At 47.4% G+C, this 14,765-nt stretch overlaps 1 protein-coding gene across 1 annotated transcript in view; it reads left to right on the forward strand.

Moving 5' to 3' along the window:
* Positions 1-234: 234 nt before the first annotated feature.
* Pik3ap1 (phosphoinositide-3-kinase adaptor protein 1) overlaps positions 235-14,765 on the forward strand; it is a 121,188-nt gene continuing 106,657 nt past the window's right edge. The window contains exons 1-2 of the mRNA XM_021152078.3: positions 235-403; positions 8,841-9,260. Of these exons, the coding sequence (XP_021007737.1) occupies positions 391-403; positions 8,841-9,260 (433 nt within the window). The 5' untranslated portion in view covers positions 235-390. The remainder of the gene's footprint in view (positions 404-8,840; positions 9,261-14,765) is intronic.

Here is a 14,765-nt window from a genome sequence, read left to right on the forward strand (position 1 = left end):
TGTCTTCCCTCCCCCCAGTTCCAGCACCTCAGGCTGCTCTTGGGGGACATCGAGGTGGCTGCCTGCTTTCCTGAGGCACGGGACACACGTGGCACGAGCAGGGGTCGGCGTCGGGAGCTGGCGGCTGGTCGTGTGGACTTCTCACTTCCCCTCTCCAACCGCCGCGCGTGCAGGTGCCACGCGGAGCCCCGCAGGCGGGGCAGACCCTCTGGACACGCCCCCGTGCGAGTCCCAGCTGCCCGGCAGGAGGAAGCGCCAGAGTCGCCACTGTCCTGAGCACAGCTGGACTCCGCTTCTAACCCCGCGCCAACGACGTCGCCCACCACGGCTGCGGGCACCGGATACCGTGCTCCGGTGCCAGCCGGGGATGCGAGCTGCTCCCGGGACGGCATGGCAGCCTCAGGTGGGTAGCAGGAGCAGCGCTCTCCAGCTCCCGGCTCCTGGCTCGAGCGCCCCTGGTCCCTGAGGCTCTCTGACACCACCCTCCCGGTCTTGAGACCTGTCTCCCCACTTCTTTAGTCTTTAGTGAGGGGATTTTGTATTCTTTCCGGTCTTTTCTCCGGTCTCTGTCGCAAACTTCCCCTCTGAACTTTCTCACGTTTCCTAACCGGTCTGTGCACGATTCTCTCTTGCTCCTGCCTGGGGCTCGCCCTATCCCAGTTTCTAAGTCTTCTTGTCTCCCTTATAGCTGTAAGTTGCCAAGGGTCGCTTTCTCAGCTGTAACTCCGAGTACTCCCGACAGTTGATAGGAGGTGGAGGGCGGATTCTGTAAGAAGCCAGATGCTTCTCTTAGGGTCTTATCCAACCAATAGGGGGCGCTCAGGCAGTCCTAGGTGGTCCAGGGATAGCTTCAGAAGCCCCCTTTGTCCATCGCGATTGTATATCTTCTCTGGAATTTTGGTAAAAACCGAGACCACACTCTATTTTACTCTTACTCTGTTCTCTATGGAACTTATGTGTCCAGGGGTAATTGGAATTTGGTGAGCAAATCATCAAAAGGTGCCAGAAGTTTCTTCTGGTTGGTCTTGGGTTTCTTTCTAGCTCATGAGCATATGTACACTTGGCAAGTCCTTAGCTCGCTGAGGTCCAGGACAAACCATGTAAGGACAACGTTGAGAGACAGTTAGTGAGCAGCGCCTATACACCTCAGTGGCTATAGGCGTAGTAGGTTCTTGGTGAGAACCTTGTCGGTCTGGTCTCTGTTCACCACAGAGTTTTGGTGGCATGAAAGAAAACAGTAACTAAATGAGGAATTGCTAGATGAGAAGAGAGAGTTGCCATGCTTTCGGTTTGGCTGACTTGTGTTTACCTAGCTCCAGAGTGATGCTTTGAGTGAGAATGAAAACCAGATGATAGCATCTCTTGAGAGAGATTGTGTAGCGGGCTGGGGGAAGTCAATGCTTGGGAAGGAAGGGAGCAGCTGTTAAAGCCAACTGTCTCCAGATCTGCTAAGGTCTAGCCTTGGGTCATGGTACTTTGGAACGAAGGTAGAAAAGGCTTTGGTGAAACATGCTTATTATTATTGAAGGGGCTGGGAGGGAGGTTCATCAATGGCCTGTGGTTCCCTAGCTAGGCTCTATGGGATAAAGCAGCACTGTGGCTCAAGGTCCATTCACTGGACAAACTTTATTGAGTGCTTGCTGTTTCCAGGCACTGTCATAAGAAGATGAAAGCTGTGTAACTGAGGACAGGGGAGGCAACAGCTTATTGAATAACAAAATCAAGGCAGGTGCATCGGGAAAGTGGACAGGGGAAATTAGGCAAGCCCTGAAGGAGGGAAGGCAGGGGGTCCTGGGGAGGAGTATGTCCCAGGCAAGGGGTCTATTCTATGTGTTTGAGATACAGGGAACAGCTATGGTAACTGGGTGGATGGAGGGTTTGGGGAGAGTTAAAAATAAGGTGGCTAAGCTCCTGTTTGTCTCCTCTCCTGGATGGGATGGGCTCTGGGCTGCTGTGCACTAGAGGACAGCACACTGGGAAGCCTTTGAGCAACCTGCTTTCCCTGTCCAGTGTCTTGATGGCTGGCTCTAAGGGGAATAACAGAAGGGGCTAGGTTTGAAGGGTGGACTCAGGTTCAGAGGAAGACTCTAACCCAACAACCAAAGCTGGGGTAGAGGATAAAGCTGTCCAAACCTCTGGCTGTCAGTGTCCTCTGTGGTGGAACACCATGCCAGGCAGTGTGAGACTGCGTCCCTATGGGATCCCTGGGTACTTGTCTATACTTATAAGTAGCCCTGAGGGCAGGTCATATATAGTTAGGGGAAAGCCAGGTTTCCCACTAACATGCTATAGGCTGGAGAGTCATCCAGGCCAATATCCTGTATGGCGTCCTTATTTTAAAAACAATGTCATAATGCATGCACTCAATATGCTGCGTGCCCAGCTTTTGATACTGTGGCATGATGTCATCTATGAATGAGTTGAGTCACACCCATAGCTATCCTGGGACACATTCAGCTCATGGGCTACTGATTGGCTGTGCCTGAAAGAGTGCTGTAAGTGGCCTTTAGTGTCCTCGCCAATATGTGAATCTGGGAGAATGTTATTATCAGCTCAAAGAGAGGTCTTTCCTCTTCTCACCTCCTCTCCAGTATTTCCTCTAGATTGCCCTGCTCTGGGCTTGCCCATGAATGGGATTATGTAGTCTGTGGTTTTAGTGACTGACTTCCTTCACACTGCATGATGTGTTCAAGGTCCACTCAACTGTAGCCTAATCCCTCTGGTCTTCTTAAATTTCTTGCCATTAGAGGGTGAGTGTCAGTCTTCCTCTTCCATTCCCTGACTTGTTTGCTTGTTGAATGGCCTTGAGAGCAACCAGCCTGTGCTTGAATAGTTTCTCTTATTTACCAGAGAGAGCGAGGAAAGCGCCTGGGACTTCCCCAAAGGCACCAGGTCTGCAGCTGGTGAAGACTAGAGCCCCCCTACCCCCTAGGCCTTGGCCCCCAAGAACCTGAGGATAGCTCTCAGACCCCGACCAGCTCTCTGCCAGGATCACCTCTAAGCCCTCCCACTATTCCTGGTCTTCTAGCACCACAGGGCCAGCAACATGGCTTAGCGAGTAAGGGTGCTTGTCACCAAGCTTGAGTTTGGTCCCAGGGGCCCACATGGTAGAGAGGGAGAACCAAAATCCTTTTGCTTGCTCCTGGCCCTCCACACATGGGCTGTGGCTTCATGAACACACCCAGCGTGCACACACACATACAACAGACAAACAAAACGGTGCACAGGTTCAAACGTTGGGCTCCACTCCAAGGTCACCTGCGGTCACTTCTCTGTTCTTTCCTCAGATGGTTTCTGAATCATTCAGTGTCATCTCTCTTTTAGCTCCCCCTCCCCCAACTGGGACTCCCCTCTGTGGTCAGCCAGCCCTGTCCCCAAACCATTCCCCTCTCCTGTAGCCAAACCTGTTCTTTGAGCTTTAGGAGAACAAAGCCCCTTTCTCAGCTCTGCCTGGGTTTATGGGCTCTTTGCTGGCTCACACGTTGTTTCTCTGACTGAATAGGAGAAAGAGAGAAGTAATTTAGAACGGGGAGCAATGACTTCTGGGCTCCCCACACAGGGAGAGCTGCTGACCAAGCAGATGGCCCCATGGCGCTCCCTGGCAGGCCAGGGAGGAACTTGAACTTCCACTTTGAACTTTTGTTTTACAGCTGCCCCACCTTTTGGTTTCAGTGACCCTGAAGTCTTTGGGATGGTAAATTTAATTGCCATCATGTATGCTGAGGGCAGATATTCCTCCATTTATGATAGTGGTCCAAGTCACACCCTCACACACATACAACCTTCCCCAAACACACACACACACACAAATACCGAGAGAGAGAGAGAGAGAGAGAGAGAGAGAGAGAGAGAGAGAGGTGTCATGACATTAGCTTGACTGAAGCTTAACTACTTCCTTCTCAAATATTCTTGCTAAATGGGGGTTGGGTTCAAACTTTGAACCCCAGCAATATGCCACTATAAATGGCTGTTTTCTATATTCAGTTGTGGTTTTAATGTGCTTATTTCAGAACAGATTTAGATTTTCAGGAGAATGGCAAAAACCATTAGAGCAGCAGTTCCCAACCTTTGTGGGATATGACCACTGTGGGGCTCAAATGACCCTTTCACAGGGGTCACCTAAGACCATTGGAAAACAGATATTTATATTGTGACTTGTAACAGTGGCAGAATTACAGTTATGAAGTAGCAACGAAAATAATTGTATGGTGGGGGGGGTCACAATATGAGGAACTGTATTAAGGGGTCGTAGCATTAAGGAGGTTGAGAGCCACTGATAAAAAGAGTTCCTACATATTCCAAACCTTCCTTCTTATTGGCAATTTACATTAATACAACACATTTACTGAAATTAGTGAATTGATAATTATTATTTGGGGTAGGGGTGCCTTTTAAGACAGGATGCCATCATAGCTCAGGCTAGCCTGGAACTCACTGAATGGAACTCACTGGTGGAGTCTATAACTCTTTCTTCCCCTGACTCAGCTTCCCATGTGTTGGGTGGTGAGTTATTTTTTTTTTTAGTCCTATTCTTTATTCAAGTGTTTTAGTTTGTACACGGTATCCCAGGTTCCCATTCATGACACCATACTTCATTTACAAGTGAGGCATCCTTTGGTGCCTCGGGGCTGTGATTTTATCATATCACCCTAGATCTCGATCAGCTTTGACAGTTCTCTTTCACGATTGATTTTATGGGTCTTGCCTGCGTGTATGTATGTGCACCGTGTACATGCCTGATGCCGGAGGAGGTCAGAAGAGGGCATCAGTTATCCTGGAACTGGAGTTACAAAAGGCGTGAGCCATTGTGTGGATGCTGGGCACTGAGTTCTGGTTCTCTTTAAAGTAACAAGTGTTCTTAGTCACTGAGCCAACTCTCAAAACAGCTTTTGAAGACTGCAGTATTTTCACTGATTCTTTGAGAATCTCATATGCCTGTACACCATGTTTTGATTATATTCATCCTCTGCATCTTGGCTTGGAGCCCTTGCTTTCTCCTCCCAACCTATATTCCACTTTGAAAGCCCTGAGAAACATGAGTCAGTGAGTTTTGAGGATTTTCCCATGGTTGGATTTAGCTGATGTTTTCCTGTTCATTAGATTGGGAGGATCGTACGTTGTTGGTGGTGATCTTGGTTATGGAGTGGAGGCAGTATTTGCTGTGTTTGTGCACAATGAAGTGATTTTCCCTGTCTTTCCACACTGGGCTCTGTGAAAAGAAATCTCTAGGTGCAGCCCACATTTATGAAGAGATGTATTCGGTTTCCTTCAGGGTGTGGCCCTCTTGGGATTTATATGCGTAAGATATCTGTGTTCCCCTCCCCCAGTTTTAAATTATTATTGTTTTTGGTGCTGGAGATTGAAGTAAGGACCTTGTGCTATGGCACTGAGCTACATTTCCCAGCCTCTCTTCGGTTTCTTTACCCAGTCACCCAATTCTGTTACTGTGTCCATACATAATGGATCCACGGGCCTTTAGATAGCTCAGGCTTGCAGTGTCTTGTTGCTTCATTGTTTCCTTTCCCACACTGCTCCTGCTTGGCCTGTGGGTGCTTCTTCAGCTGCCTCTCATTTCCTCACTATGTTGGTTTTTGCTTGAGCACATCCTTATTTATGGACATACAAGATGTTTTGGGCTCACTGTACACTTCTTGCTGTCTGCAATACATATTACTAGAATCACCAGGAGAACCCATCATTTCTCTAAGAATTTCTGGCTCTTTTTTTTTTAAATTAGAAAATAGTATTTCAAGCCAATGGCACTAGATGTTTTATTTATAGTTTACATGTTCTGGATTATATTTCACATTTCTTTGACCTTTAAAATAGAGTGCACCTTAGAAATTCAACGTGTGGGGTCTGCAGTCAATGGGGTCCATGAGGTCAGCACCTGGTGCGGTCCTCATGGCTCTTGGCTGCAGTTCATGAAGAATGAGGTCAAGTACTGCCTGCCAGGTGAGGCTGTTGAGAGTGTGTGCACCTGGCCTTATCTTGAGGTTTGAGTGAGAGCTGAGGTGCTTAGTAAACTGGCAGGTCAGTGCCCAGGAAAGAAAGATTAACCATTTATGGTAACTCTGTATTTAAGGAATAGTAATTGTTACAGAGAAGGAAGCCAAAGCTATGGGGGTATCTCCTGGCTCGTGTGTGTGTGTGTGTGTGTGTGTGTGTGTGTGTGTGTGTGTGTGTGTGTGTGTGTGTGTACTCATTCTCTCAGTGATGTCAGTGCTAGGTGAAACATCTTTCTCCTAATTCTGGAGTAGCCATTCGGGAACACAGTCTTCAGGGAAATTGTTTTTTTCTTCTAAGTCAGTACCTCAAAGGACTCATGTAACGTTACCTTTTTTATAAGGGGCTCATGAAACTCAGGCCGTCATTGACTTCTCTACAAAGCTTCCAAAGTTGGCTCGGAACTCTGCAGATGCAGATGAGAGGACAGGTTGTGGGAGGTGATTCTCTTCTAGAATGTGATGACTCAGGTCATCAGGCTTGGTGCAAGTGCCTTTACCTTTTAAACATCTCATCCTCCTGCCTCCACCTGTCAGGCTTTCCGGTGCTAGGATTACTAGCCTTGCTTCCTCTCCCTCCTTCCTTCTCCTTCTCTTCTTCCTCCTCCTCCTCTTCTTCCTCCTCCCTCCAAATGTCAGGCTCTCAGGTGCTAGGATTACTAGCCTTGGTGCCACTTTTTCTTCCTCCTTCTACATTTTTTTTTTTTTTTTTTTTTGGTTTTTGGAGACAGGGTTTCTCTATGTAGCCCTGGCTGTCCTGGAACTCACTTTGTAGACCAGGCTGGCCTCGAACTCAGAAATCTGCCTGCCTCTGCCTCCCAAGTGCTGGGATTAAAGGCGTGCGCCACCACGCCCGGCTCACATTTTTTAAATTTAAAGATTTTGAAAATTATTATTTTTCGTGTGTGCGTGCATGTGTGTGTGTGTGTGTGTGCGCACATGCATGCATGTCTATGTCTGCCAGTGTCAGCAGGGGCCAGAAGAAGACATGTGGTTCCCTTAAGCTGTAGTTACAGGGACTTGTGAGCTGCCTAAGAACCTGCATCCTCTGCAAGAGCAACAAATGTTCTTAACCACCGAGTCATCTCTCCAGCCCCTAATCTTGTGTTCCTAATGATGCTTCTGACGTTTAAGACACGTCCCCTTCTCCTTGACGTCTTTGTCCACTTGTTACTCTTTCTGTAAACATTACCATTGGCTTGGCATGGTGGCACATACCTCTAAATCCTGGCACTTGGGAGGTGGAGACAAGGGTTAAAACTAGGGAGATGGACAGAAAAAAAAAAAAAGTATTTCTCTTATGGTCTTTCCAGAGCTCAGAGCCTTAGGGACTTACTCTAAGCCTACCTCTGACCTTACCTGGAACCACTCAATGACATATGGACCAGAAATGGCATTTACTTATTTATATTTATTGCGTGTACATACATACCATGGCATGTGTGTGGAAGTCAGAGGACAATTTTGTGGCATTGATTCTGTCCTTCCACCTTCTGGGGGTTGTACTCAGGTGCCAAGTTGTTCAAAAGCACCTTTATACACTGAGATATCTCAATAGCTCCAATGCTGACATTCAATTGTAAACCTACAACTTAGAGTCCTGCTTCACAAATAGTCCAGGCCCTTCTCCAAGGGGGAAGATGGACCCCTACATTGCAGGAAGCACGGACACTTTGTGCTCATTGATTGTACTTCCCTTCCAGACGAAGATGTCAAACAGTGGTGAGGTGAAGGCTTGGGACAGCGGTCACAGTAATGTCAGGAGCCTACCTTCTTTCATCATCGGAAAATGTGACTTGACTCTTTTAAAATATTCTTGGCATATTTCCTGTTAGAAGGAAGTGTAGGGGGCTAGGGCGAAGGGTTGAGCTGGGAGCCACCCTGAGTGGTAGTCCTAGCTGTGCTGTTAATTTACTGAGTGTGCTAACTCACTGAGTGTGAACTTGAACAAGCCCCCTCATTTCTCAAAATGTTTCTTTCCTCTGCAAATGAGGGGTATAATGGGCCAGGTACCCCTACCTCTGCCCTGTTTGTTTCTGGCATCCATGTGGTGTAGCTCAGAACATCAACTCATCCTGTTTCCACTTACATGACACATTGTCATGACACCAGCTTCCAACTCTTGACAGATCTTTTTTATATTTCAAGCTCTGTGACTGACCTGAAATACACATAAAAATGACCATTCTCTTTCTACTTCCAGATGACTAACTGAGGCACAGGAGACTTTGTTTTCCTAGAGTTCTGCATAGAGTCGGTAAAGCCAGACTTTTAACCCTCACAGTCTGATCCCAGTCCTACACTTCTGACCACTGTGTTTGAAATAGAACCACGTTTCAGGGTCACATCAAACAATTTAGCTTCTGGCTACCACTGTGAGTCACTCACTGGCTAAGTTACCCGACATGCTACCTTGACACCCCTCTCCCACCTTTCCAGTGGGCTAGTAATGGTACCTAAGGTCCAAGGATGCTGGTAGGATGAAGGGAATTTACCAGCAGTGTGTGTGGATGAAGACTTGAATAGCACAGGCTTTATATAAGTGCTTACTGATAGGCTAGAGCAGATCAGCTATGGGGGATAACGGCTGGATGGTTATGGTGGGTGATGCAGTAGCTTCTATGATCTAGAATAGTCGGACGTGTTCGGGTGGAGAGGGTTGCGTGTCTGGCACATTGATGGGCTGTAAGTAAGGAAAAGGGCTGGAAAAATGCTACAGGTAGACCTGGCAAGTTGTGGATGCTGGGCCCCGTTGGATGGTGTATCTCCCCGGTTTCAGAGAGCCTCCTAGAAGGAGCAGGCATTAATGAGCTTTTTTCTGTGTCTCTCATGCAGGGTGGGGCCGGGGATGCGACATCCTCATCTTCTACAGCCCAGATGCCGAGGAATGGTGTCAGTACCTACAGGATCTTTTCGTGTCCTGCCGGCAGGTCCGTAGCCAGAAGATGCAGACATACCGGCTGGTCCCGGATGCCTCCTTCTCTGCCCAGGACCTGTGGGTCTTCAGGGATGCGCGATGCGTGCTGGTACTACTGTCTGCCGGGCTGGTAGGATGCTTCGGCCAGCCAGGACTGCTGCCAATGCTGCAGCGTGCCTGCCACCCGCCGCAGCGTGTGGTGCGGCTGTTGTGCGGAGTGCAGCCAGACGACGAGGACTTCCAGGCCTTCTTTCCTGACTGGGCCCACTGGCAGGAACTGACTTGTGATGATGAGCCAGAGACCTACCTGGCAGCTGTGAGGAAGGCCATTTCTGAAGGTAAGGGTTCTAACAAGGCAGAGAGAGGCAAGCTCAAGAGGAATTACAGAGCCACGTTCTGGATCAGGGCAAAGTATTTTTATTTGAACATTGGTCATCGTGCTATAAAATGGAGAAAGCTCTTTGAAAAGATCTGGTGTCCACCAGGGCTCTAGCTCAGGGATAAAGTACTTCCTACCATGTGCAAGACCCTGGATTCAATCTCCAGATTTAGACATATTTCTTGATTTAGAGAAACCAGATTTCTAAGATGGGTTAAAAACTTCTTTCTAGAATTTTCTATGCTTTGGAAGACATGGAATTCAGGTTCTCTACTGGAGAGCAGGGGTAGGAGGGAGAGACTTTGGTGGCTGTAGGTGTGAAGGGTGCATCTGCCAGGTCTCCTGCTTCTGCTTCTTCTTTCCAGTGACCTTGATAGCTTGGCTGAAGTGGTGTCAATTAAAGATACCCCGTTGATGGAGAAATGGCCCTCTTTTTATCTGGCTAGGCCAGCTTCTGCTCTTTGCACTGCTTCAGATTGGTAACATTCCAGTCTTTTTGGCAGGGCTCATGACTTCAGTGAGCCCAGGAAATATGACACACACAGTCTGATTAACAGAAGCAAACAGAAGATGGGTGCCTGGTTGGTCACAGGTCATAGCTTTTCTTCCTCTTTGGCCTTTCCTTTTGGCCCTCGTGTGTGCTGTAAGCAGGTTATACTTCTGCCTTCTGTCTTCTTACCGTTTGAGATCTTATAGACCTGGCACCAGCCAAGAAACCTGGACAATTCCCAGTCTCATTTCACTGCACCACTCCACCACTGTGCCACTGTGCCTCCGTGGTCCCAGGTGCAACTTGTGTGTTCATATAGCTCATCCAAACTCTATCCCATTTCACAACCTAAATCCAGAATTTACCAACTTTAAGCTGGGCCTGGTGGTGCATGTTTGAAATTCCAGCTGTTTGAGCAACAGTGGCAGGAAGACCAAAAGTTCAAGGTTGGCCTGGGCTACACAGTGATTTCAAGGCCAGGAATGGGTAACTGAGTGAGGCCCTATCTTAGGGTGGGGAGGGAGGAAGTCAAGAAGAGGGCTGAGGATACCATGGGAGTTCTGGAAGGCTTCCTTTTTCCTCGTATGTGCAAGGCTGGAGGTTCAGTCCCCAGGACTGAAACAAGAACAGTAATTCTGCATTTTGGTTTGCGTTCTGTCACTGTGATAAAAGATTCAGGCCAAAGGATTTATTTCAGCTTGTCTTATCACCAAGGCAAGTTAAGGCAGGGACTTAAGGCAGGAGCTGAAACCAATGGAGGGATGCTGCTCACAGACTTGCTCCCTATGGCTTGCTCAGCTTGCATTCTTATACAACCCAGGACCACCAGCCCACAGGTAGGCCCTGACCAGGTAATCAGGAGTCAAGAAAATGGCCCAAAGGCATACTCATGGGTCAGTCTGATGGAGACAATTCTTCAGTCGAGGTTTTCTTCTTCCTGGGTGCTATACGATATGATCTAACCAGTAGGTATGACCAGGTCTCAGCAAAGTAGAGCCTCACTCACTTTGTAATACAAATGACTGGTGTAAATGCAAGAGATGACTCGCCTGAAATGCTTGGGACCCGGGGTTAGCAATTTTCTAGAGTCTGCTCATCTTGACTTTGCCGTAACAGATAAAGCACCACGTTCAAGTGTGCATGATCGCGTTTCATTGCCTTTTGGGAGCTTGTGAGCCATGGACACTTACAAAGAACCCTCACAGACCAGTTGTTCATTGCAGAGGTCCGATGCAACCTCATTGCAGGCCCTCCGTGACCCACCAACCAATCATCCAGAGCTCTGAGGAGGCACTGTCACTGTCACGTATATTATCATCACTACTCTAAAGCAGCATGGGGGTGATGTTTTTAAAAATATTCAAGGGTCGAGAAGAAGATCACTGGGAAAGCACTTGTATAACATAGGTGGGGGTCTATGTATGGCTTAAGTCCCAAGATGTGGGGTGTTGAAGGGTAAGACTTGTATTGCTCTTACAAAGGACCTGAGTTTGATTCTGAGCACCCACTTCAGGTGGCTTACAGCTACAAGTAACTTCAGCTCCAGGGGGATCCTACACCTCCTGGGACACACAGATACACATATGCACACATAATCTTATAAAGTAAAGGGAATACTTGCAGTATGATTCGGATGCGTCCAGTGATTAGACATCCGCCTTCATTGATCTTCTCTGGTATTTTATTTTACTTCTGACTCTGGCGCAGCCTGCTGTGAATTACCTTCCAGTGTTTTAGAAAGACGATTTCACGGTAGTGTTTCTGCTCCAAGAAAAAGAATAACCTGTCACTAGACAGAGATTATTTTGGCAAGCAATTAAAACAAACTGCTTGGTGGGCAATCTGCAGCTGAGAGTCAGTGGGCACGGGGGGGGGGGGCATAGAGCATTAGAGGAATGGTGGGAGATGGAAAGACAGATTGCTGGTGGTTACACGTTATCAGTTGGACTTGCATTTGGATACATGCTTCTCAAGGTTTCATATGCAAAGAAGAACCTGGGGACCTTGTCAGCAGAGTATGCTGCCTGAGAGCTGGTGCGACTCTAGAGTCTCTATTTCTAACACGCTCTCACACTGCTGACCGTGGGACCCCACATCCACCACCATCAGGCCACTGGTCATAGCTCTACTGTGCATGAGCCATTTTTTCAAAACTCCACTTCTTTGGAAACCAGGGCAGCTCCTGGATACCCACCGGTCTAGGTATAAAATTGGAGCAGTGGCTGATGGTTAAACCACGAGTCGTCAGCGTGGAACTCCAGAGTTCTCTTCTACTTACAAAGTAGGTAGAAGATTTTAATCTTTTGCTTTTCTAGATATAAATGGTCCTGACTTTGGGACAGGAGGGTCCTCCTGCTACATTAATTCTTACTTTTTTTTTTACTTAATAATTGGTAATTATTTCTATTTCACTGGAAACTATTTTGGAGGTCTTATGTTATCTCTAAGATTGGCAGAGTCCTTAACACTAGGGAGATGGTTTAATTAGAGTCTGCAATGTGTTTGTTGGAATTTATCATCCAAGTTCTGCATTTGTAAGATGGTGGGGTTGGACCAGATGACATGGAAGGCTTCTTCCAGCTTCCCGGGCTGTAATATATCATTAGACATTTGCTAAGAAGATGGCAAGTCACCCAAACTTTCCAACGGACCCCATTCAGTTCCCAGCAGCAATGCACGGCAGTGTACGGAGGGCTGCACTATTGTTCTGGATTCATTTTTTTGGATCTGTTGGGTGATTATTTTCAGATAGGGAAGTGAGAAAACCCAAGGTACAGCACAGCAATCATTTCCTCTTTTTGCTGAAGCCCTATTCTTTGCTGCAAATCTCACTGGGATATAAAAATAGATTCTGTGAGACTATGTGGGAAGGACCTTACCGGCTGATAGTGAGCTTATTTCAGAGGTTCTCCTGTGTGTTTGCACATTTGTGCATACGCATGCATGCCCACAAGCTGAGGCACTAAAGCTTTTGTTTAGCACTGAAGTAGTGAGCTTATCTGCTTTTGAAATTATCCATCCTCCCCCCACCCCATGTGTGTGTGTGTGTGTGTGTCTTCAGGTGTGCAGAGGCTGGAGATTGACCTCCAGTGTCTTTCTCTATTGGTCTCCTCCTTATTTTGTAAGATAGGTTCTCCCATTGAGCCTGGAGCTTACAGATTGGCGAGACCAATTGCACCCGTCTCCAGCATGAAGACTACAGGCAAACTCCACCATGCCTTGCTTTTAGGTGGATGCTGGGATTTGAACTCAGGTCCTTAGGCTTGCACAGCTAGCACTGAACCATGTGAGAACCCAGCCCTTGTCTGCCTTCTTCGTCTGCATTATCCTCTCTCCACTTCCCCTGCCTTGCCAGACCTTCTGTGTTCCAGGAGTCTCATGTGATATTGTATATCCCCTTTGATTCCCATGGGCAACTTTGAGAGGGTAATGTCTATATCTGGTTCCCATTACACTGATTTTTTTTCTTTTCCAGTTTTATTGGCCAATAAAAATTAGGTGCACTCTAAGTACAAAAATAAGGATTTGTAATACATATACAGTGTAAAAATAGTCAAATTAGTTAATGTATCCCCTGCCTCCCTTCCCCCTCCCTCTCCCCCTTTCCCCCTCCCCCTTCCCCCTTCGCTTATCCCTCTCCCCCTTTCCCCCTCCCTCTCCCCCTTTCCCCCTCCCTCTCCCCCTTCCCCTCTCCCCCTCCCTCTCCCCCTTCCTCTCTCCCCCTCCCCCTCCCTCTCCCCCTCCCCCCTCTCTCTGTGTTGAGAGCTCTTTGCAAGCTCCAAGTAAACACTACGGCATTATTAGCTCTAATTTCTATATTGCATAAGAGAGTTCCAGAGTTAGCTCATTTCGAGACTGCAGTTTGAACCTTTGGATGGAGTGCCATCCCCCAACCTCCTTCCCCTCCCATCCCTGGCTAGCACGCGTTACTTCTTCTATAAGTCTGACTCCTTTAGATCCACGTGTAAGGGAGCCCACACATCGTCGTCTCTCTGTATCTGGCTCATGACATCATCATGTCTTCTGGGTTCATTTGTGCTGCCAACGACAGGATTTCTTACTGTTTTATGGCTGAGTAATATTCCTTTATGCATTTTTCTCAAATTAAAGTGAACATTTCCTCCCAAATAAAGTGCTTATCACGGTACATTAAAAAAAAAGAAACAACCCTGTGGTTTCTTTATGATTTCCCCCATTTTATAAATAAATGATGAGACTCTTCTCATGTCTTATGCCAGGTTTTGTGAATCTCTGTTGATTTCTTCCTGTTCATATTACCTCTAGCATTCCCACAGACCCGGTGGAGAGCCTAGACTCCCCAGGGACCCATCCATGGCTTTCCTATAGGTTGTTGTATTTTATTCTTTCTTAAAGGAAAGTTTCCCTTTGTGCTCTGGTTTAGTTCCATATATTGAAGTTAAATGCATGTGTGTGTGTGTGTGTGTGTGTGTGTGTGTGTGTGTGTGTAGGTGCTTGTGCCCCTGCCCCTGCCTTTGCTCATAGAGGTCAAAGGAGGTCATTGGGTATCCTGATTTATTGCTTTCTGCCTTATTCATTGACAACCAGATGTCTGACTGGACCTGGAGCTGTCTCTTTGGTTTTCTGTCTCTGTCTCCCTCCCATAGCATTATAGAATGGGTGCTGATGTCCTAACTCGGGCCTTCAGGCTGTGCAGCCGGTGCTCTACCCACTGAGCCATCCCTAGCCTGGGTGATTTTTTTTTTTTTTTTGGACAATTGCTCAGTAAAATGTGTTGGACACTTTATGCAATGCATTTTCACAGGTGCGGATAGGCAGATGGATGGGGAAACTGAGGCTCAGGAGGCTCACTGCGCATGTGAAGAACAAGTAGCTCACGTTGGCTCCAGAGGCCTTTGTGCTTTAGTGTGTTTCCTGCTTTGCCTTGCATTTTCCTGTCTTCTTCCCCCGCTTTCCCTTTTCCTGTTTGCACTCCAAATAAAGCAAAAAGCTTAC

Source organism: Mus caroli, unplaced genomic scaffold, assembly GCF_978045245.1.
Source record: "Mus caroli unplaced genomic scaffold, Mus_caroli_1 scaffold_20, whole genome shotgun sequence".
In the NCBI taxonomy this organism is placed as follows: Eukaryota; Metazoa; Chordata; class Mammalia; order Rodentia; family Muridae; genus Mus; species Mus caroli.